This window comes from Moschus berezovskii, chromosome 26, assembly GCF_049115385.1.
Source record: "Moschus berezovskii isolate FMDL1 chromosome 26, NW_MosBer_1.0, whole genome shotgun sequence".
Classification (NCBI taxonomy): Eukaryota; Metazoa; Chordata; class Mammalia; order Artiodactyla; family Moschidae; genus Moschus; species Moschus berezovskii.
In genome coordinates, this window is record NC_142485.1 from 7,735,509 (window position 1) to 7,761,214 (window position 25,706).

The 25,706-nt window shown below is 41.8% G+C and overlaps 1 protein-coding gene across 1 annotated transcript; it reads right to left on the bottom strand.

The window, feature by feature from the left end:
• Positions 1-532: 532 nt before the first annotated feature.
• On the bottom strand, positions 533-25,706 carry FNTA (farnesyltransferase, CAAX box, subunit alpha). The gene is made up of 9 exons (XM_055416676.2): positions 25,477-25,706; positions 23,134-23,219; positions 14,800-14,914; positions 11,386-11,490; positions 6,856-6,982; positions 4,290-4,438; positions 2,670-2,732; positions 1,432-1,603; positions 533-1,174 (listed from the first exon to the last, which is right to left on the bottom strand). The coding sequence occupies exons 1-9, from the start codon at positions 25,674-25,676 to the stop codon at positions 1,052-1,054; spliced, it is 1,140 nt and encodes a 379-aa protein (XP_055272651.2). The 5' UTR covers positions 25,677-25,706; the 3' UTR covers positions 533-1,051.

The following is a 25,706-nucleotide window of genomic DNA, read 5'->3' on the forward strand; positions in this document are numbered from 1 at the left end:
TCAGCTCCTTTCTAGCATGTCTCCTAAACTGTGGAGGCTGGAAAGCTGTAACTGCATTCCCCAGATTCCTTTGCAGTTATGGGTGTTGGATGCCCTTTAGGTTCTTTCCAATCAGATGCCCTAAAGGGAGCCTTTACTCTGGAGCTGCATCCGTCGGAAGGGAAGCAGGTGAGTTGATGTGGAGTGTGGCAGAGGTGGACATGGAGCTGGCACCCTCACCCTGCAGTTCTGGATCCCAGCCCAGGTAACAGCAGTGTGACGGTCCAGCTCTGCAGGGGTGTGTTGGGATGTATTTCTGGAAGACCCAGTGATTATTCTGTGAGCTATCTATATAACTCAATAAACCCTATGAGTTTAAACCACCTTGAGTGAATTTTGTTAGTTGCAGTTGAGAACTGACCATTTCCCATTTTAATTACATTTAACACAGTCATGTTTCTGGTTTCTTCAGTTTTATAGCAACGTATTCTCTGCTTTTCTAAGCTGAGACAATGTTCCTTGTATACAGTTAAGTGCTATTTAAAAAATCAAACTACTAAGGCATTGTTTTAGGATACATCTGTAATTTTATTACAAAACCATTCTTTTGGCATTAGTTGGTTACAGTGAGAGCACAATGCTGTCAGTGTGGCAGAGCAGCTCTAACAACGGCATTCCCTGCTTTCTGAACCGGAAGGTAAGTTACTTATACCCTTTACATACTTGCAAACATTAACGCTGCAAATCCTGACACACAAACCATTTAGGGAGGAGTTGATGCTAAGGGGTTAGAGTAAATGTTGATAAGACTACAAAAGTTCCTTTATGGGACTTTCTGTTTCCTCTCCCTCCCCCAAATTCTCTGCTTAAAAAAAAAAATCAAGTTACTTGGAACTAGTCTGAATAGCAGCAGCACCCAAGGAGCATCACATGTAGTTCATGTTAAAAAGCAGTACCTGTGCATTGTATGTTTCACACCACAGGCAAAGGGAATGATCGCTCTAGTTTTTAACTCCTTCATTAGAGTCTCTTAAAAAAATAAAAGCATCCCATCAAGTTCGTCGAGATGGTATTATTGCTGTACGTTTGTAGGTGGGTCACTTTCTGTGCTGTGTTTGCTTTGAAGGGATCTTCCAATATATCTCCAATATTCCTTTCTTATAGTGTCCTTTTCTTTAGCTAAGATTTCACATAACTAAAAATGAAAAACAAAAATTCATTAAAGGAAGTGAATGCAGCCCCTAGGGCAAACAGGGATTCTGGGCTGATACAGCTTGATTCAGGTCACGATCAAATGAAGTGGACCACAGACCACGGGCACCAGTGATGTGGGTGTAGCCCTGAGCAGCAGAAGAGCCCTGCACGGAGTTCTGAGTAACTGTATTTTGAAAAGGGCACGCATACTGGGGCGCTGAGATTCCAGAAGAAAAGTGCCTCGTCCTGCCAGCTTACCTCTAACGCTTTATTAAGAACGTCCTCCTTGTTGTCACATTGGTTTTCTAGCATGTCTTCATAGATATCCACGAGAAAGGCAATTAGGTAGGGAGAGCTGTGACTTGGTTGTAAGTCAAGTAATTGATTTAACAGATTGGGATATTTGGAAAGACCACGATCCTGCAAAATCCTAAAAAATAAATAAAACTATTCTCAATTTTGAGAAGAAAGAACAAGAACAGTAGAAAGATTAAGAGAAAATGAGCCCTGTAATATAAGCAAGAAAACTATTTTCAGTGAGGTTGAAATGAAATGAAAATTTTTTAAATTATTTATTGGAATATAGTTGATTTACAGTGTTGTATTTCTGCTATACAGCAAAGTAAATCAGTTATACATACACATATATCCACTCATTTTTAGGTCCTTTCCTCATACAGGTCATTAAAAGTATTAGCAGGGCTCTAAAATGAAATTTTTAAATTAAATCTGAGCTTTATGATGGATAATTAAGAGCAGAGTAAAATTAGCTAAAAAAAATAATGAAGTTTAAAGATAATCATTTATAACTCAAACTGTAACACACAAAATTAAAGGAAAAAACAAAACAAAACCATCTTAAAATTGAAAAGTGAGGAAAATAAGACAGGAGAAATGTTTCTGTTTCTTGAGATGGTTAATCATCCCTTTAGCTCTCCAGACATTCCGGAGCCCGGCCTCTGACAGACGTCCAAATGTGACTGAGCTCCATACTCTGTGTTCTTTGGGCCTAGTTCCCTTGGAGACCTTTGAGTTCAACAGAGGGCCTGGTGAGTCCGTGGCCAGGCAAGAGCGAGCGTGCTGATTTAAGGAGTGCGATGTGCTGCAGGAGGTCTCCAGAAATAGCAATAGGAAGAGCAGGTATGCATCTGTGCAATCTGCTTATAAATGATGCATCTCATGTTCCCGTGATCCTGAGCTGAACAGAAACCGGTGTGTGTATTCCGTTCTGTGACACAAAGACTACAGGATTCACCAATACAGTTGAAAGTTTACTCACGGACTACTCTAAAAACTGTGCTGGCATGTGCTTGAGAGGTGAAGAAAAGGGTGGAGGGCACTGTTCTGGGCGCTGTCACAACACTGTTAACACTTACCTTCTGAGATCCAGAAAACTGGAGAGCTGTTTAGTATCCTTCTGGATTCTGATTACGGAACACATTCTATGATCTGTCATATTAGGAGGTTAAAAAATAAAAGCAAAAACCACCTCTTACCCTTTCAAATAATTCCACGCACTTTCATTATGTGGGACTAGTCTGATCATTTCCAGAGTGTACCTGTAAGGAAAAGGTCACAAATAAACGTGTATCGCTTTAAAAGAGCAGTGACAATAATGAGCAACAGTTTCCATACCGCTGCACAAAGCGGCTGTATGCTTCCACTTAACTCTCCTGGTGGACCTGGGACCTCCCTGGGTTTTTATCTAAATTAGAGACTCCCTGAGGCTGCAGTGGTCAATGCTTATTTACTAGTAATAAGAAGGCTTAATTTACAAATGGAAAGGAAGTTAATGTGCGAGATTTCCTTTCACTTGGGCTCTCCCCATGAAGGAAATGTCAGAAAAATGAGGAGACTAGAATTTTCGCTAAAGCAATCTTGGGGAAAAAATCTTGTCTAAGATCTACTTATGCCAGAAAAATCACTACTCACTGAGAAAGGAGAACTAAATAATCTTGACGGCTATAATAAAAAATAAACAAGAAGATTATATAGTCAATTCCAAAACAAGATTACTAGTAAACTATGATGTGATTCCCATTCCAAATGGCCACTCCCTAATTTTCTCTTCCCCTTAACAAGATTATTAATTTAAATCCAATTACACAAAATTCCAAGGGAGTTACAGAACTCTGCTTCATTACATACTTGCTCAAATGAGTAAGTCACTGACTAAAGTTTAGTAATCTTCGTTTTGCTGCAGTGCGGTTTTAATAGCATTTTTTTCACAGAAAGTAATAAACTCATTCATCATTATGAAAATTATAAAGAAATCTGAAGAAGAGAATTAACGTAGGACACTGGATTGTAGAGTGAGTGTGTGTGTGTGTGTGTGTGTGTTAACTTAAATCACCAGACCCAGCTGCTTATTAGAACAGGTAAAATTAGACCCACCTGCCCTATTTCAAGCAGAGTAAGGGCAAGGGAGAGGCAGATGTACCATAAAATCAGCTGTTCCTAGGAGCTGCTCAAACAGATTTCACGTTAAAATATGACTATGATCTCATCAGGCTAGAAAAACATTTTCAAATTTCAAACAATGAGATAAAGACAGACAAAGAGATAAAGACATAATGAGATAAAGCAGACAAAGCCAGAAAACAGGGTTATGGATAGAATATAGAAATTCATGTCAATTCAGAACTTTGGAGATCTTGACAGGATTTTGATTGCTAGAGCATTTTTCAACTGGGGGTGATTGGGGCTTAGGATGGGGTTTACTACTGAGATCCAGGGCATCAAGGCAGAGAATGCGGCCACACACCATACAATGCACAGGACAATATAGGCACACTGGGCCCCAAACCCTGCACTAGAGTAACGTAACATCAAGGACTGTTATCTCAAGTTTAATGAGACAGTTTTAAAAAAAGCTTCTCAGACACTGTGAAATATGATTTCTTCTCAATCTACAGTACCAACAATATTTCAAGAAACTTAAGACACTAAAAGTAAAGGTTTCCTATACACAGTATATAGGTTTCATCTAACTATTCTGCCCTATTCGTTCCATGAGGGTAGGACTGGCGCAGTCTTCATCTATGTTGTATCCTGATGCGTGAGACATGCAGGCACACACATATTCTTTAAGGAGTGAATAAGTGAAGATTACTAACTGGACTTCTCTCTCCAATATGGCACGATCATTGTAGCCCGTAGTGTTAGAAATTACAAAGTATCTTTGGTTCCAGACAGAGTTATTTCTCACATCCTCTTTGAGAAGTTGGTCTACATACTGCAGCTCGTTATCCCAAAGTTTAAATTCCTAAAAGAACATAAAAAAATAAAACATTCAATTAGGAATGTCCTATCATTTATAAACAATGAAAAGAAATAAATAAGGACTACCCTGTTAGCAAAGTGGATAGGAATCCACCTGTCAATGCAGGGGACACGGGTTCGATCCCTGGTCTGGGAAGATTCCACATGCCGCGGAGCAACTTATTAGTCTGTGCTCTAAAGCCCGCAAGCCGCCACTGCTGAGCCTGTGTGCTGCAACTACTGAAGCCCCTGAGCCTGGAGCCTGTGCTCCGCAACAAAAAACCTGCACACGAGGAAGACTAGCCCCTGCTCACTGCAACCAGAGAAACCCCATATGCAGCAACAAAGACCCAGTGCAGCCATAAATAATTAAAAATATTTTTTTAAAAACAGAAATAAAACTTTAACAAAGTTAAGCAGATAGAACTGAAGACACGAACTCATTATGTATTTGGAGGGTAGTGACGCTGCAGGTCAAGGAGATGGAGGGGAAGGAAAAGTCATCAAAGACAGGGGTATGGGGAACTTCTCTGCTGGTCCAGGGGTTAAGACTCTGCCTTCCACTGCAGGGGGCACAGGTTTGATCCCTGGTCTGGGAACTAAGATCCTGCACGCTTCGTGGCGCAGCCACAAACAAAGATGGGAAGGGTCATGAGGAATGAAAAATCAGGGTGTTGGAGTTAGCAGCCAAAGTGGCTGTAATTCAGCACCATCTTGTGGAAAACAATCTAGATACCAAGAAGGATGTTTTAACTACTTGACCCAACTTTTTTTAGAACTATTCTAAAGATTAAATCCAAAGGGAAAAAAAGTGTATCTAACTAAGTGCTCATGTACTGCTTTTTGGTTTGCTTCCTGTTTCAGCTGCCTGGCTGTTAGCTGGGGCACACGGGAACTTTGGCTGTGACACCTGGGGTCTACTTCCCTAACCAGAGACTGAATCCAGACCCCCTGCATTGGGAGGGTGGAGTCGTAGCCACTGGACCACGAAGGAAGTCCTTATGTATTCTTTAAGGTGAAAAAGTAGAAGAAAAAGCCAAACTCAGTAATAAGACAATGATTACCTATACTCCTGTATATTAATTTTATGTGATTTGATATTATTACATATATTAAGTAAAAGGAAGTATTCAAGACTGCACATATATGGTAAAATTATATTAAAATACATGTAGATAAATATACACAATTGGATTTAGATACAAATTTTTATGTTACAAAGCTGTTTTAATTTTAAAAATTACGGAGAGAAGAGAACCAACAAAGACAACTTGAAAATTTTTGGTGAAATACTCTTGGTATAATGAATAGTGCAGAAAGCAGCAATCACTGGAAAAAATTCACAAGATACAACACTACAATTGTTTGATGGAACAAATAAAAATGCCCAGAGTGGGAGTTGTAACTATTTTCTTCTATTCAGGATTTAGCATAAAATTTTAACAAGTAGGCAGAAATAAAATACTCAATAGTTACTGTAAAATCAGATTACAAGGTTTATTTATGTATGCAATACCTTAATACATAAAATGTCCTTGTTAACGAAAATAACACAGCTGTATTAAAACTTTACTGCCAGGAAAGACTCAAGGCAGGAGGAGAAGGGGACGACAGAGAAGCCTGGCATGCTGCAGTCGGACATGACTGAGCAACTGAACTGAACTGATCAAAAATTTACAACTACTTTTTCTATTCAGTTCAGTTCAGTCGCTCAGTCGTGTCCAACTCTCCATGACCCCATGAATCACAGCACGCCAGGCCTCCCTGTCCATCACCAACTCCCGGAGTTCACTCAAACTCAAATGCAGAGTACATCATGAGGAACGCTGGGCTGGAAGAAGCACAAGCTGGAATCAAGATTGCTGGGAGAAATATCAATAACCTCAGATATGCAGATGACACCACCCTTATGGCAGAAAGTGAAGAGGAACTCAAAAGCCTCTTGATGAAAGTGAAAGAGGAGAGTGAAAAGGTTGGCTTGAAGCTCAACATTCAGAAAACAAAGATCATGGCATCTGGTCCCATCACTTCATGGAAAATAGATGGAAAAACAGTGGAAACATCAAGTTACTAGCAAATATACTGTGATGTAAACTCAATCAAAAACTATTGAAAAGTCACTATTAGTATTCTTTAATGTGAATAAAATTAACATTAACATTATTTTCATGATCTGAAAGTTAACCAACATGAAAGGTGTCAGGTTTAATTAAGTATCTTAATAGTTGTTAATCATCTTAATCATTATTGTGTGAAAATCATGAAAGTTACCCAACATGAAAGATGTCAGGTTTAATTAAGTATCTTAATAGTTGTTAACCATCTTAATCATTATTGTGTGTAAGGATCTATATGTGTTTCAGTTTAAGTATACTTAAAAACATAAAACTGTGACTAGCACTGTAACAAGAAAGGCGGTACCTGAATAGCCCACTGTCGGTGTTGCCAGGCGTGGTAATTCTTGGCGTCCTGAGCAAGAATGTCCGCAGTGAACTCAAGCTCCTGCGACGGGTCTCTCAGCCACTCCACCAGCACGCGCCTATGATGCCTAAACTCAACAGAGGGAGGTTCATGTGAATTTACCCCAAAACCAAAGTGTCAGCTCCCTGTGTCGTACTAGGTGATGCACAGGGACATGCAAGACACAGAAGTTCACCTGATTCTCAAGACTCTACTGGGAAGAAAAGAAAAGGAGAAAAAATTTCAGAATGCTGAATAACAGCTGAGAAACAGAAACAGTGATTTGCCTGTAAAGTGAATCCAGGTACCAAGGGCTTAAAGGTTTAAATGCAGCTAAATCTGGAGGAACAGTAATCTCTCAACAACCACAATATCCTGTGAAAGAATTTTCAACATGCCCAGATGTCACAATTTGACTATAGGAAGTATGATCCTGTCTCATCAAGTATGGAAGCCCCTCTGTGTGCCAACAGGTTGTCGCTTTTCCTTAAGTCCGAAGGGCCACCATTCAAGCAACTGCTTATTTCACCAGCTCATGGGCAAAACAGAATTCACTACTACTCTGGCAAGTAGCTGTGACAAGTTGGTCAGAAGAGGAATTTCTGTACTAGAAAAATACTTTAAGAGTTCTCTGTTGGGTTCTATTTGTATAATTTTCTTTAGCTGAAATATTTATAAAAATCCATTAGTGAAAATGTTCCAAAATTTACTGTGGTGATGGCTGGAGATATGTACCCCTTAAATGGGTAAATAGTATGATACGTGAATCATATCTCAATGAAGCTATTTTTTAAAAACCATTAATATTCATTATATTAAAATGAGCAGGGGTGATGGAGAAAATGGGTAAAGAAAGACTTAATGCTTAATGGGTGACCTACTCCACATGCATAGAAAATTTAAAACTTCATCTTAGAGAATATTAAGAAGGTAAGATTCTACCAAAAGGAAGATCCCAGAGGGAAAGGTTTCTAAATAATTTATTTAAGAAGACTTACAAGTCAGTGAACATTAGTAACTATTTTTCCAGGTTACTGATAAATTCTGTAATTCAGGAAAAACTTAAGAATTAGGTCCTCCACCATGTCAAAATGATTTCTCAGAGCAAAATACTAAGCTGTTCCATGATTTAAAGATTATTAATTAAATACAGGGGTTGATCTTACAGTGTAAGTTTTCATGGTGAGAATTTAATAAAAAGTGCAAATAACTGGCATACATGATTTCAATTACTTATACTATCCTAGTTATGACAGCAGCTAGTGGAGTGGGGAATTTAAAACGCACTGCACGACTTCCCTGGTATTAGAGTGGATAAGAATCCGCTTGCCAATGCAGGGCACACGGTTTGATCCCTGGCCTGGGAAGATCCCACATGCCACGGAGTAACTAAGCCCATGAGCCAACTACTGGGTCTGTGCCCGAGAATCCAGGAACTGCAACTACCGAGCCCACCTGCCCCGGAGTCTGCACTGGGCAGCGAGAGGAGCCACTGCTGTGAGAAGCCTGCACAGCGCAACTGTGCCTGCCTGCCGTAACTATACAAAGCCCATGTGCAGCAGTGAAGACTCAGTGCAGTCAAAAATAAGTAAATAAAAATTTTAAAAACTGAATTTAGAAAATTAAAAAATAAAATGTACTGCAATTAAAAACTACTGGGTTTCCAATAGCAGTGCTCTGGGCAGCTCTGTATTTTGTTTTTGATAATGATAGATGGTAATGTGTTAATGACAGAGTCTGCAGTATCCAGAGAAGGCAGCTACTTCTCTTCAGCAAAAACTAGATGTAATCAAATGCTGAGAAAGCTTGTGATGTCTGGACACTTTTTTTAAAAAATAAAATAGTACATAGTTTATATATCTCTTCAGGTAATTTTCTGGATTTTTTTTTTTTTTTTGGCCATGCTGTATGGCTTGTGCAACCTCAGTTCTCCAACTAGGGATTGAGTCCAGGCCAAGGCAGTGAAAGCCCCAAATCCTAACCACTAGCCCACCAGGGAACTCCCGTCTGGATTTTTACAGATTTTATATAAAAACACCTTATTCCGAAGGGTATAATAACTTTTAAATGAGGGACTGAAAACTGTCTATAGTCACTTTTCTACTAAAATAACTTTTATAATGCAATTTCTCAGGAATATAACCATCATCTACTCAGAAAGAAGTGACAGAAGCAAAGCTGTTTAAAATTCTACAGATGGAAATCTGCAACAGTTATCACTTCCATGCCTTGCCAAATGCTGTTACTCCCTCTCAGATCTATTATGTTGTAACTTTGAGAAGATTAAGTATCTATTTATGGTTCATACTCCTTCTTAATGACAGTATTTGATTATGCAGATAATCATTACCCAACTGGGCCAGAGAGCAGTCCCCTCTGCACACGGATCCACAGCTGGGAGCCGTTCCTTCTCTGAAGGCTAACCTGTGCACTGGGTCCCTTCCCAACTCCAAGCGAGCCCTGACTCTATTCCCCTTTTCTCCAGATTTCTCGCCTTTTCCCTTTCATTAACACTTTCCCCCTCATCATGAAGTCTTTGCCACTTTGGGAAAATAAAACCCAAAAGACACAGCCCTGACGAGCTGCTTGCTCTGTCTTTTTTCTCAAGAGCCAACTTCATCTCCCATAAGTGATGCGTGCTCATTTCCTCTTCCTGCCACCCCCGCCATCCTCCCGACACCTCACTGCCGCCCAGTTGCCCACCCCACCCTGATGGGAGGACTGCTCACTGACGACCGCCAATGGAATAAACCCATGGGTCGTCTCCATTCCTGCTCTCCTGAACCTCTCAGCAGTAGCAGATACTCTCATCTACTCCTTTCTTCCTGAAACTCTCCCTTCTCTTGGTTTCTGTGAGCACACTAACTTCCGGTTTCCTTCCTCAGTCATCCCAGACCGCTTCTCTGCCTCTCGAACGCCAATGCTCGCCCGTGTTCTGTCCCCAGCCTCCTCTAATTCTCCCAGAGCATCCTCATCCAGAGCTGACTTCAACCACAGGGGGCATGTTTCAACCACTTGCTGGGCAGCTGCAGCCAGGTTTTCTATAAGCACATCAAAGCCTACTTGTCCAATCCTGAATCTACCCTTCTTTTCCAGAAATGTGCTTTTTTCCCCAAAATTCTCCAAGTGGCTGGCACCACCATTCACCCAACAGTCAAGCCAAAATATAGACATCACTCTTCTCTGCCACTCCCCTGAGAAGCTGAACTTCAAAACCTGTTGCTTCTGTCTCCAAAGCCTCTCTCACATGTATACTTCTATCTCCCTGGCCCTACCACACTCACTCCCATAAGCCCCACATGGCAACGGCCCACCAGGACTCCGGGCCTGCTCCACTATTCTCCACCTGCTGGTAGAGTAAACCTCCTGAGACACAAACCTAATCACATTACTTCCTAGATTAAGATGTGTCAGAAGCTCTCCACTGCAGCTAAGGTCAAGTCCAAACCCTTGTCAATGTCCCTGAGGCTCTTTATGCTCCTACTGCAGAACTCCCCAAAGGTCCACCAGCCAAATGGAACCACACGCAGTTCCCTGAGTGCATCACGCCCTTTCATGCTTCTCCCCAGAGTCCTCTCCCTGCCTCAGCGGTCTTTCCTTTCAGAAATCATCCTTAAATTTCAGGCATAAAGACAGGGAAGTGTGCGTGTCAGTCACTGTACTGGGAAAACATGAAATGGTGGTGACCCTGAAGAGCGAGCAGGCAGCCAGTGGCACAGAGTGGAGACAGCTCTGGACGGACACCACGGGGCCGCTTCTCTTTCACCAGGACCCGGCAGCCCCAGCGCCCCTTCCCTCCTGCCTCCCCCCACCATCTCCACCACCTCAGTGCTTCCATGCATGCGGGCCCACTAAATGCTGGGAACTGTCCAGACTCTGCCTTTCTTTCCTATTTGTTCTCCGTCCTCCTGCTCCAAACTCCTCTCCCTCCCCACTGTGTCCTGCTCCTCCCTCCTTCATAAAACCCATACTCTTGTCTAAGTCAGGAGCTTAATTTTGAGAACACACACTTGTAAGAGCTCTACTATCATACTTTTCACACTGCTCTGTAAAATAACTGGTTTCATTATCTGCTTTCCTTTTCAGACTTTCATTCATCCTTTTATCTCCAGCATCAATGAAAAAATTTTAAATAAATGAACAAAAGACCAAATACCAGGGACTCGTTTTATAACATACTGAATAGAAAACTAAACAGAAAAATGAAAAGATTTTCTGCTCAAGTTTTTTCCTGATTCTAGCAGTATTACAGTTAATGTCAAAGTGTTAAATCATGGCAGCAAACATTTGAGTGTCAACTGTGGGTTAAGTGCCATTTCACACACTAAACAAAAAGTCACCTCAGTTCTCCTAACAACAGTGTAAGACAGGTGACATTAGCTCCAGTCCAAGGACTATAAACAAATGAACAATTCCTCATGGTTTCGTCACCCACTGGCAGGTGCTAATCGATTAGCACAACAACTCATTTCCTTCTTGTGTTCATCTTACCAAACTTGATAGTTTTTGGGCTGCTCCTCAATTATTGCCGAGATGTAGTTCATTTCCTCATGTAGATCCTTCTGAAGTGACTTTAACAGAACTCTCCGGAAATGCCTACAGCAAATAATAAGTATCCACAGTGTCATTACTCCACGTACATTGCCAGGCACAGCATCAAATGAAGCCAGAAGACAACAACACAGACACATTTCTGGTAGGTACTCTATATAACCAATAAGTTAGGAATTTAACTGTGGTTGTCCAAACTTGTACAACTGGTGACCGGAAGAATCAAGAATTTTGAAGCAAAAATAGTGAAACGCAGCAAGTGTGAGACAGAAGAAAAGGCAACCAGTCAGTGATGATTTTCAGGTAATATTCTGGTCACTAGTTTCTACTGCACAAGAGTCAGAAACTTCTCTTTCCTCACACGGTATAACTTGCTCATTTAGATACATCATCCATATAATACACTAATTTCATTACAAATATTACCAAATATTTTACTTTTAAAACCATCATAATAATGCTACTTATAACTGAAACAAGTTTCTCTTCAATTTCTTCATAGGTAAAAGTCAAACTATTAAATAAAACCTTTTTTCTAAAGACATAATTAGTTCTGGTCTATTTTTACTTCAAAATCTCAAAATATTTCAACTCAGTATATAAGAAGGGACAAAAAATACTATTTTAAGTTACCTTTTAAAATGAAATGCTAAATAGAAGAAATGACAGCATTTCTATTATAATTAAAGAAAATTAGGTTTCACAGAGCACATATATATTCAGTTCAGTTTCAGTTCAGGGTAATTTCAGGTGTACTGTTTTTAAGAAAACAGCAAATAAATTTAGGGATTTTAAATAAATTCTAATTTGCTCTAAGCTGTATACAGTAAAGAAATTCTTATAAGCTAAGAAGTGCGTATCAGAGACACAAAGTGATGAAAGATGACTCTAACAGTTCCAGACAGACTTCACCCTCTAATAAGACCCCGCTAAAACGACAATGAAGAAAACGCACACACCCACAGGGATGAGGGGTGCCACAGCAACTGCAAGAGGCCAATAAAACCATGGAAAATGGCACACTGACAGTTCTGAGCGACATACAAACACCAAGTTCTCCTGAGGCAACTCTGGATGGGCTGCTGGTCACCAGAAAGACCAGCCTTGAGTTAGAGGCTTAGAATGTACAGCCCTGCCTCCCGTCCTTCAGAACAGGGAGGACTGGAAAAGGGAGTTCATAAGCGATCATGCCCACATGAGGAAGCCGCCATCAAATCCCAGCAGCAGGGGTTCAGAGAGCTTCCACATGGGTGAACACATCCATGTGCCCCGGGAGGGTGACACATCCCCACTCCACGGGGACAGAAGCTCCTGTACTCAGGACCACCTCCCCACCACAGACCTTACCCTATGTACTTCGTCAGCTGGCTGCGTGTCTCCATCTTTTATCAGATCCTTTAATCAACTGGTGAACCTAAGTGTTTCCCTGGCTTCTGTGAGCTGCTTTCGAAAATCAGTCGGCCCCAAGGAGTGGATGCTGGAGCCTCTGATTTACAGCCCCCCAGGCAGAGGCACAGGATTTGCGACTGGCCCTGGGTTGGGGTAGCTTGTGAAACAGAGCCCTTAACCTGCGGAATCCAACACTACCTCCAGGTGGACAGCATTACAGTTAAGTTAAATTACAGGACACCTGTGGGCTGTGCCTGGTAGGGGAAAACCCCACATACTCGATGACCAGAGGTGAAGTGTGCTATGTGCAAGTAAAGAAAACGTGCAGGAGGAGGAGGACTGGGGTTTTCCTAAAAGAACCTTGACAACAGACAAGTGGCTTTATTTTCTGAAAAAATCAGAAGCAGAAAGAAATATCAGACACAACACAAAGCAGGGTGAAGTAAAGGCTGAAAACAAAGAAATTTAAAACAGTGACACAAATAACAGGCCAGAAACCCCTCCCTACCAGAACTGACCCCCAGAACTGAGGCAGCCAAACAGACACTCCTCCGACAGCTCTTCTTCAAAATCACAAACCAGCCAAGAGAAAAGACCCAGAAATACTGACATACGAAGACTTCACACAGAACAGCCACACCTCCACTAGCTTCAAAGTGAAGCCCTCTCAGTGACCAGTCCTGCAACACGTAGAGATGCCAAAGAAGGTTTTTCCTGCTTCCATTGTAGGTGTGAAAGGAGAGCCAAGAACTACCAGTCATTTGAGAAAAACGTGTACATGGAAGAAAGAGACCAAAACAGAAAAATGAAAATATATCCCATCCGTGAAATAAACAAAACAAAATGCTACCAAAAAGGAACACCCAGAGAACAAAAAAAGGGCTCTTGTAAAATAAAAATGAGCGCAGGGACTTCCCTGGTGATTCAGTGGCTAAGACTCTATGCTCCCACTGTAGGGGGCATGGGTTCGATCCCTGGTCAGAGAACTAGAGCCCACATTCTGCAACTAAGACCCAGTGCAGCCAAATAAATAAAAACATGTTAGAAAAAAAAAGTGCAGACGAAAGAGTTAGAAGATAAAGCGTATCTCAAAAGCAGATAAAAAGAGAGTTGAAAATAAGAAAAGACAAGTCTCAGAACTACAACATGCAACTAAAAGACATTTCAGAAAGAAGAGAGGAGAGAAGTAATTATCAAAAAATAAAAAAATTCCACCCCGCGAAGTTAAAGAAAAGGTTCAAAGGAAGGAACAGGAATCTTCTCAATAGAAGCTGAAGGAAAGAGGACAGTTTTGAAAACCTGAAGAAAAATGATTTCCAATCTTGAATTCTATTAGTAAAGCTGAGAAGGGACTAAAGACACTCTAAAACATAAAAAAAAAAAATCTCAGTAACAATTTCCCATACGTCCTTTTGTAAGTTTTCCTCTGTTTGAGGATCTGATCTATAAAATGAGAGTAAATCAGGAAAGGGACAGGTGTGGGATCTCAAAGACAGGGATGAGACACAGGGAAGAGCTGCAGGCCTGACGTGTGGGGCCCAAATCCGTGGAGAAGAGAGCTGAAGGGTCCCCACTGTGCTCAGCAGGAACGAGACACTCGACAGGAGCAGAGTTTGGAAGACAAGTTATTCACTGGTAAAGAGAAAACAAACTGTGATGGAGACAGCAGAGGAGATGTAATTCTGTGCTTCCATAGCAAGACTAATATTGAAAGTGAAAAAATTAAAAACAACCAAGTATGTTATTTATAGAGGAGATTTTAAGGAAAAACACCGAGGAGTTGTTACCTCAGGGAGTGGGACCTGTAGTGAGAAAGAATGGGGCAGAGACTGCTACTTTTCATTCAATGTGACCTTTAAACTCATATGTAACTGATTATTTCGATAAAAATTAAAGTTAAGGAAAAAAACCATCCAAATGAAAACCTCAGACATTCAGACAGGGAATAGTGATGATGTGTCTTACCACACTGTGTAGTTGGCTGCATTTAACTCAATAGCATCTCTGGTTAATTTAAAAGCCCGCTCACTTCTCTCGTCGCGCTGCAGGACAGCCCGGAAATAATCATAGACGTCCTGAACTAGAAACGGAGCACACAACTGCATTAGGATGGCCTTTCTTGCTTAAAATGACCACTAAATTACAAAATGTTGCTTGTTTTCTATGTCTAGGAGGAAGATATCTTATTGCATGTATACGATTTACAACAATAAGTGAAAGAAAGTCCAGCAGTGGTGACTGCCAACCTGGGAACTTGTCACAGCCACAATGCATGTGACCGAGCTTACTGCACATTCAGGGTTGATGCCAGACTCCAGATCCCCCAACGCTGTTGTGTATTAAGTAAAAACTAAGTATATACTCAAATATTCACTTGGCTATTTTTTTCACATTTTATTTTGATCAGTTTCTTAAACTGAAAAAGGACTCCACACCATGACGGAAAACTCAAAAAGTACAGAAAGTTCACACTAAGCTTCCATTCCGCTCAATTCCCAGTCCTTCTCCCGAGAAGCATCTGCAGAGTGATTCTAGTATATCCTTCTAAATATATCCTATCAGATATAGGTGATTCTAATTCTATCCTTTTTTTATATATATACAAATGAGATCACATCACACTCTTATGCTCTTGGCTGTCTTTTTTTCACTAATACATTCAGTTCAGGTGCTCAGTCGTGTCCGACTCTTTGCGACCCCATGGACTGCAGCACGCCAGGCCTCCCTGTCCATCACCAACTCCTGGAGTTTACTCAGACTCATGTCCATAGAGTCGGTGATGCCATCCAACCATCTCATCCTCTGTCATCCCCTACTCCTCCTGCCTTCAATCTTTCCCAGCATCAGGGTCTTTTCCAGGGAGTCAGTTCTTCGCATCAGATGGCCACAGTTTTGGAGTTTCAGCTTCAGCATCAGGGTTTCCAATGAATATGCAGCACTGATTTCCTTGAGGATTGACTGGTTGGATCTCCTTGCAGTCCAAGGGACTCTCAAGAGTCTTCTCCAACACCACAGTTCAAAAGCATCAATTCTTCAGCACTCAGCTTTCTTTACAGTTCAACTCTCATATCCATACATGACTACTGGAAAAGCCACGGCTTGGACTAGATGGACCTTTGGTGGCAGAGTAATGTCTCTGCTTTTTACATGCTGTCTAGGTTGGTCATAGCTTTTCTTCCAAAGAATAAGCACCTTTTAATTTCATGGCTGCAGTCGCCATCTGAAGTGATTTTGGAGACCCCCCAAAATAGTTTCTCACTGTTTCCACTGTTTCTCCATCTATTTGCCATGAAGTGGTGGGACCAGATGCCATGATCTTAGTTTTCTGAATGTTGAGCTTTAAGCCAACTTTTTCACTCTCCTCTTTCACTTTCATCAAGATGCTCTTTAGTTCTTCACTTTCTGCCGTAAGGGTGGTGTCATCTGCGTATCTGAGGTTATTGACATTTCTCCTGGCAATCCTGATGCCAGCTTGTGCTTCATCCAGCCCAGCGTTTCTCATGATGTACTCTGCATATGAGTTAAATAAGCAGAGTGACAATATACAGCCTTGATGTGCTCCTTTCCCGATTTGCAACTGGGATATTGTTCCATGTCCAGCTCTAACTGTTGCTTCTTGACCTGCACACAGGTTTCTCAGAAAGCAGGTCAGGTGGTCTGGGATTCCCACCTCTTTAATAATTTTCCATAGTCTGTTGTGATTCACGCAGTGAAAGGCTTTGGTGTAGTCAGTAAAGCAGAAGTAGATGTTTTTCTGCAACTCTCGCCCTTTTTCGATGATCCAACAGATGGTGGCAATTTGATCTCTGGTTCCCCTGCCTTTTCTAAATCCAGAACATCTGAAAGCTCACTAATACATTATTCAAGATCATGAAAACTAGTACACATCTCTACAGAAAACCACTTGGTAATTTCCATTAAAAATTAAAACTGACTACTCATTGACTTTAGTTCTTAATCCAGTTAAGTTTTTAAACTCCTGTATGTGCCCAAAGCATCCAAAGACATTTATGAGAGTATTTGATAACATAAGAAATAAAAAAGCAAGAAAAATTGGAAACTGAAACTTCCACTAGTAAAGAATGAAGTCCCTCACGGTACACCAATTCAACAAAACCCTATGCAGCTATGTGTAACAATGCTGCTCTGTCATACACTGAAGTGGAACAACTTATAAGATGCTGTTGAGTGACAAAAGGAAGGTGCATAACAGCAGCTATTCATTTAAAATACATGTTTGTTTAAAAAAATATATATGCTTATTTATTTTTTTACGGCTGTGCTGGGTCTTCACGCGGTTGTGGTGCATGGGCTTCTCACTGTTGCAGCTACTCCTGCAGTGGAAGGTGGGTTCCAGAGCGCACGGGCTTAGCTGCTCCGTGGCATGCAGGATCCTCCCAGACCCACCTGCACTAGCAGATGGAGTCTTACCTGATGGACCACCAGGGAAGCCCAATACGTGCTTATTTATGAATAATACTAGTTGGAGGAACAAGAATGGGAAGAAGACATAATCCTCCACTGCGTTCCACTACAAAGTTTACTGCATTTTTCAAACAGCTGCACAGCTTTGCGTTGTATGGCCACTGTATCTAATTCATCCTTGTCAATGCACGCTTTCCTTCTTTCACTGTCCTGTCAATGTATTCTGTGCACACATGCGAATTCAGCACACCTCCATGGGCTGTACACATGGATCAAGATTACCTGCACTGTTCGTGCTGACAGATAGTGCCAGGTGAACCTCTCAAGAAAGGTCTGATCAATATACAGTGCCTCCAGGAAGGCATGAATACACCTGTACTTTCCACATCCTCACTGAGACAACATCAGAAATTCTGGTCTTTGCCAGCCTCTCAACTGAAGGAACTTCAGACTCTGACAATTTTTATCCTGTTTTATTCTCATTTCCACAAAAGAAACTGAGGCTTAGAGAGATTCACAAGTTCAAGTGGCCCAGAGTACTTTGGAGGTAGAGGTTAAAAATACAAATCTAGTCTGACACCCAAGACCATACCACTAGTCACAATGGACTAGGCAGGAGACGCTGCAGTTGAAAGGCCCTCACATCACAGCACAGATTAATGCAGAGAACAGATTAAGGCCCCAGACAGACTGCTAAAATCACCCAGATGTTAAATACTCCCATACTTCTTTTGCCACAATTAAAAAGCTATGTGGACATGCTATGCTATTTTTCTTATAGCATAACAATTTTCCAGTTACTGACAAGAGTTCACAAACTTTTAGCAGGCTACATGCAGTATGGATGTCAGTATATCCTACTCTGTCTAACCATTCTGCTGCTACTACTGATGGAGATTTTTTTCAATTTTGTTTTATAAAAATCACTACTTCAAGCGTTCAATGACTTTTCATTAAAAAATAAACAATACACATGAATATATTTACCTGCGTGCCTTCCCCAGTGGCTCAGTGGTAAACAATATACCTGCAACGCAGGAGACGCAGGTTTAATCCCTGGGTCGGGAAGATCCCCGGGAGGAGGAAATGGCAAGCCATTCCAGTATTCTTGCCTGGAAATTCCCATGGACAGAGGAGCCTGGTGGGCTACAGTCCATGGGGCGTCAAGAGTCAGCTGTGACTCAGCATGCACACACACATGCAAGCACACACAGGTATGTGTGTCCTCAGACTATAACCCCCAAAGTGAAATTATTAGAGGAGAGCATGAATAATTAGTTCTTTCCGAGCATACAAAGATCATCTACTTCTAAACGCTATCTTTAGAATGATGAGTTTAATTTATACGAAAGTAAAATTTACAGACATAAATGATAACTATGGAATATGATGTGGTCGTTAACAAACAAGCTCCCAAACACTTTAAAATGTGAAACAAAATGTTTGTAAGACATTAACGCTATGTACAGAGTATACACATGTAATTTTACATTCACACGTGCACACACACTAACTCTGTGGAGGGAATTCCCAGCCAGTCCAGGGGCGAGGCCTTTGTGCTTCCACTGGGGGTGGGCATGGTTTGATTCCTGGTCGGGGAACTAAGATCCCACAATCCACGTGGTGCGGCCAATAATACATAAATAAATATTAAAAAAAACCAAACAAACCTAACTCTGTGGAAACATATTTGCTGAAGAGTGAGAGGCTATATACCAAATGTTAACGGTGGTTAGAGGGCTGGATGACGAGACTACTTTGATGGCTAACATTTCAAATCTTTCTACAATAAGCATGTGCATGCCTGCTAAGTCGCTTCAGTCAGGTCCGGTTCTTTGCGACCCCATGGACTGTAGCCCGCCAGGCTCCTCTGTCCACGGGAATTCTCCAGGCAAGAACACTGGAGTGGGCTGCCGTGCCCTCCTCCAGGGGATCTTCCCGACCCAGGGATCGAACCAGCGTCTCCCTCATCTCCTGCATTGGCAGGTGTGTTCTTTACCACAAGCCCCACCTCAGAAGCCCACAGTGAGCACATGATACTTTAGAAAGCACCTGAAGTTTCTGGTATCCAGCGCCGCTGCCCACTGCACTGGATCTGTGTCGGTGGGAATGGCTGCCACCAGTCCAGTTTACGTGTCTCTGCAGACATTTTTCCAAGCAGATAAATGTGGCTCTGTTGGTATAGCGTTTTCATTCTGCTCTTTGGCATTCCCCTCAGGGATGTGTCCTTTCGTGCCTGTGCACATACACCTCTGTCCTTCTCTGTTCACTTCTCCATACAGTGGACATGGCATGGTTTACATGTCAATGCGATTTTTTTTTAAGTGGGACTAGGATACTTAGTCTTAAGGTTATATATTTTATATTGACAGAATCATAAATAAATTTCGGGTTAATAAATAGAATTTTATATTCATTAGATTTTTCTGATTTAAAATCTTTATATTACAAGTCTCCTAATTAAAAATTACAAATTCAACGCACTGTCGCACTCAGAGCTGCTAAAGTCTGCGTGCCCCCTTTCCACTCAATATTGTTTCCACAATCTGTCCCTATTATATCACATCTAAGATCCTCTTGGGCTTCCCTGATGGCTCAGCTGGTAAAGAATCTGTCTGCAATGTAGAAGACTCGGGTTCGATCCCTGGGTCAGGAAGATCTAATGGAGAAGGAAATGGCAACCCACTCCAGTATTCTTGCCTGGAAAATCCCATGGACAGAGGAGCCTGGTGGACCACAGTCCATGGGGTCACAAACAGTCGGACACAACTGAACAACTCACACACACACACACAAGATCCTCTTACTGGTTTTACAGCATATGATTGTATGACAATACACTTATCTATTCTTCAAAACACAAATATATAGTTGGTTTCCAATATTTTTTTTTCAAAAATTACTGTGAATTATAATAGTTATCAGCGCTGTTTCATTATTTCACGTGCATAATTCACTCACTTATCTTCCCTGGTGGCTTATAAAGTAGTTATCTTCCCTGATGGCTCAGCTGGTAAAGAATCTGTCTGCAATGTAGAAGACTCGGGTTCGATCCCTGGGTCAGGAAGATCTAATGGAGAAGGAAATGGCAACCCACTCCAGTATTCTTGCCTGGGAAATCCCATGGACAGAGGAGCCTGGCGGGCTACAGTCCATGGGGTTGCAAAGAGTCAGACACGACTGAGCAACTCTCACACTCACACACACAGCAGGTACTTCTATTATCCTCGCTTTACACAGGAGGAAACAGAGGTACTGAGAGGTCAAATAACCTGTCCAAGGATACAGGGCCAGTAAAGTGGTACAGTTAAGAATCTGAACCAGGTGGTCCGGCTCTGAAGTCTGTGCTCTTAGCCTCCTAGGACATGTCTTTTTTTTTTTTTTTCAATTAATTAATTTTTTTCGTTGTGATGGGTCTTAGCTACTGCACGCAGGCTTCCTCTAGTTGTGGAGAGTGGGTGCTACCCTCTGGTTGTGGTGTTCGGGCTATTCATCACAGGGGCTTCTCTTGTTGCTGAGCTTTAGACACACAGGCTCAGTAGCTACAGCTCAGGCTGGGCCCTAGAGCTTGGGATCAGCAGTTGTGGCACATGGGCTTAGTTGTCCTGAGGTATGTAAGATCTTCCTGGACCAGGAATCAAACCTATGTCCCCTGCACTGGCAGGCAGACACTTATCCACTGTATCACCAAGGGAAGTCCAAGGACATGTCTTTGAAGCCATAAGCCAGAGTGAACCCAGAATGAATCATGAGAAGCAGCACTTAAAGGTTGTGAGATGTGAGAATTTCCCACTTTCACTAAATATATACATGACAGTGCTTTCTAAAATGGCTAAACATACAAAAATTTCCACGTGAAAACTACAGATCTGTTCATACTTTTCAATTATCTGACATCACAAAACAGCTTAAATTATTTTTCATTTCTAATGATAATGGAATTTTTCCCCTTATTTAATGGTCAATGAAATTACATCTTCTATGAAGTGCCACTTCACACCCTTTGTCTATTTTTTGATTAGTCTGCCAGTTTCTTTAACTTTCCTGAAAAAGTCCTTATAAGGCTCTGAGTATCAATCTTCTGTTTATGCATCTTCTCTCACACTGCTGATTGCCTTTTAACTTACTCATGCTGTCCTCTGTTGCACAAAGGAAAAATTCTGATACACTCATAGATCAGTTTTGATTGATGGATCATTTTTCTCTCTTCCTTTGTGCTTTCTAATAATGATATATTTAAGAATTAAAAACATTGTTCTTTTTTAACCGTGCTTAAAAAAGAATTTATTATTTTTAAATGAAAGAGAAATGTATGGCTTTGTAAGTTTCCATAAGGTGCCTTACAAATCTGGAAAAGTTGCAGTTTTCATTTCTCTGATCACTGGTGAGGTTACTAGCTCTTCACAGACATTTCTATTTCTTCCAGTGAATTATCTATTCACGTATAATCTCTCTCATAATTTGGAAGCTTTTCAGTTTCATACCTTCTGATCTTTTTCTCAGTCAATTCTGAGTTTTACATCTTGCTAATAATTCCTTCTTTACCTAAGAATGAAAGATTACACTATTTGCTCCTAGTATGTTTACAGTTCTGTTTTAGAACTTAAATCCACATGTAATCTATTTTATGTAAGATATGACATAGGGATATAACTTTGTTTACAGCCAAATGCACAGGTAACTGTAACAAAATCATTACTTGATTAATCCATCTTTCATACAGACATGAAATGTCCTTTTAACCAGTCCATTCTAAAGGAGATCAGTCCTGGGTGTTCATTGGAAGGACTGATGCTAAAGCTGAAACTCCAATACTTTGGCCACCTCATGCGAAGAGTTGATTCACTGGAAAAGACTCTGATGCTGGGAGGGATTGGGAGCAGGAGAAGAAGGGGACGACAGAGAATAAGATGGCTGGATGGCATCACCGACTCAATGGACGTAAGTGTGAGTGAACTCCGGGAGTTGGTGATGGACAGGGAGGCCTGGCGTGCTGTGATTCATGGGGTCACAAAGAGTTGGACACAACTGAGCGACTGAAGTGAACAGAAGTTCTTACCTACATTGATAATTTTTAATTATTAATCTATTTATTTCTGCACCAGTTCCACATGTTAATTATTAAGTTTAGTAGCACACTTTTATATTTGGTAAGGCAAACTCTCATACCATTACTCTTTCTTTACAAATATTTCTTGACATTATCCTATAATCAGAAAAAACAAGTGGTTTTTGTAAAAGAGGAATGATTTCGGATAACAGAGCCTTAACTGAAAGAAACATACACACACACACACACACAAAGCTGCAAAACAGCATTCTCTTTTGTTTATCCTTTCCTTGAAGAATAACAACATCTGCATGGTCTTCAATTTACAAAGCATTTCACATTCATTATGAAAGAACACTTTGTCAAAGAAAGTAATCCACTCACTTTAATATCAGAAATGCATTCGAACTGAGTCAAACATTTCATAGTTAAAATATAGTTTAAAATGCTCATGCTTCAACAACCAAAGTTTATTCTAAATAATAGTAAATCATTTATCCACATGTAATTTATTTTATGTAGGATATGATATAGGGATACAATATCAATCTTATGTGCAGATTAAATAGTAAATGAAAAGCACAATCACACAGTAGCTACGATGTATGATAAAATAACATTTAGGACTTACATTTAGAGTATGTCCATTCTTAAGACAAAATGAAATTTGTTATCTTGAAAGTAAATTACAAAACCCCCACAAGATTAGTTTAAGTCATTTAGACCTTTATCAGACAAAAATCTGTCATCTATCTATAGTTGTGAATTTCAATTTTGCTACTAATCTGACTTACAGGTCTTTTCCCAATAAAAAATAAACTTACATTTCTCACTATAAATGATCTGGACCACTGGATTGGGGCCATCATTCTGCGGCACTGGATCTATATCAGCCCATTCTGCTCTGTCCCTGAAAATATAGATATTTTTTCAGTGATTATATTCAAGCATGGAAAGAAAAAACGAAATTTGATGGTCTTTAAAATGTCAATGATTACACTTTAACTTAAAACTAATGTATTATTCATGAACAAGTCTATCATTTTGTTTTATAATATTAAACTTTAAAATAAAAATAAAGTGAATAATTTTCCAATTAATTTAAATCAATAGTTTTCAAATTTAAAGTTTTACATAAATGCAAAAGTAGGTTTCTGTAGCAAGTACACAATAGTTTTAAATTAGAAATCAATCCAATTCATTGGTCTAATTAGACTCTTCTGAGTCAATCAACAATTTTTTAAAAATTGAATAACACTTTTTTATTTGAATAATATGAATAACTAGAAACTGATATTTAAAAATAAAAGTAATCATTATCATTTTCTTGTACACCAAGAGGTGGTCCAGGTGGTCAAGCAGAGGTTGGAATCTGTGGAACACTGGCTCTACCACTGAGCTACCTACTGTGACCCTGAGAAAGTTAAACTCTCCGGTGAGCAATTTTGTCATTTATAAAATGGAGATGATACTATTACCAACCAATTTTAGAAAGCTATCTGGAGGTTTGAGATAATATGTTAAGCACTGAAAACGTGCATAATAGTAAGCATACAGTACATAGTAAATATGTCTATACACACTATACAATTAGCATGTATTATACACTAGACGCACTGAATGTACTATATACTATTACTGTATGCTTCAGTATATATGCTGTACGTTATAAACACAGCATCTAATAAACGCACAGAGCAAACATTCAGCGACTGCTACTTCTCATTATGGAAGCTAAAACAGATGATAGTGGCAACAACTTCTGTGTAGACTGCTCAGCGTGACCAAATTTTCTTTAGCCACTCTTTTACTTATATTCTTATCGTACTGCCCATTGTTCAGTTCTGTGTACTAATCAGCTATGGACAGCAAAAACTCTGTGCTTTGTAGACAAATCCTAAAACTGTGTCCATTTTATAAGGAGAAACGCAGGGGAAACATGCGTTTCCTGAGGTGTGAGACTTCGATGCGGAGCGGTATGAGAAAACTAGGGCTTCCCTGGTACCTCAGCTGGTAAAGAATCCCCCTACTATGCGGGAGAACGAGGGTTGGATCCCTCCGTCGGAGAAGGGACAGGCTACCCACTCCAGTATTCTTGGGCTTCCCTGGTGGTTCAGCTGGTAAAGAATCCGCCTGCAATGTGGGCGACCTGGGTTCGATCCCTGGGTTAGGAAGACCCCCTGGAGAAGGGACAGGCTACCCACTCCAATATTCTTGGGCTTCCCTGGTGGCTCAGCTGGTAAAGAATCCGCCTGCAATGCGGGAGACCTGGGTTCAATCCCTGGGTTGGGAAGATCCCGTGGAGAAGGGAAGGCTACCCACTCCAGTATTCTGGCCTGGAGAATCCCATGGACTGTATAGTCCATGGGGTCGCAAAGAGCCGGACACGACTTTCACTTTCACTTCACAAGAAAGCTTTGGGGGCCGGGGAATCTGACACAAGTCGGAGGAAACTTCCCAACGATCGCACGGCTCGGTGAAGAGCTCTGAGAGCTGTGGGGGCCACCTCCACCAACGGCAGCTCGAACACATTAACTTCGGGGACGCAACCTGGAGCGGGTGCCTTTCAAACTCGGTTCGTAAAATCTAGGCAAATCAGCCATCGGATGGGGTTTTTATCTGGAATTACGGGAGGGAAAATAAGACACGCGAGAAAAGTTAAAGATTTGTCACTCGACTCTGCAGGTTCAAGTGGAGTTTGGGGGGATAGAATGAGCATGACCAATAGACAGCGAGTGACGGGGATGGGAACGGACCGGGTGCCGAGCAAAAGTCGGGGACGAAAAGGCGAGAAAGTTGCGGCAGCGCCCTGCACCGCGCGCCGAGGGGACGCGCACCGGGGTTAGTTACCCACGTCTCATCCTCGGAGCCTAACTCGGCGCTAAAACCGCTGAAGGGAAACGTCCCGGCGTCCCTAAGGTTTTCAGGCGCGCTCTCCGCGTGTCGGCAGGACGAAACCACAAGGAAGACCCCCCCAAAGCGAGCCAGCCCGGGACCTCGAGGAAATCACTCCCGGCCCGCAGCCCAGCCGCACACGCGCGCTCGGGCTCCGAACCACGGCAGGCCAGCGCCGCGGACGACCCCGCCCGCCCGCCCGGCGGGCCCCAGCCCCGCCGCCGGGCTCCCCAGGCCGCGCCGCCGGCCAGACGGCCTGCCGCGGGCGTTACCTGTACAGGACGTAGGTGGGCGAGTCCAGGCTCAGGAGCCCGTCGTCCATAGGGGACGCCGCCGCCGCCGCCGCCTCGTCCTGCGGCGGCTGGGGAGGCGGCACAGGAGGCTGCGGCTGAGAAGGCGGCGGCGGCGGCGGCTCCGGCTGCCCGGGCTCCCCGCCCTGCGCGGCCTCCCCGACCCCGTCGGCGGCCGCCATCACTGCTCTGCCCCGAGCTGAGGCGGCGGC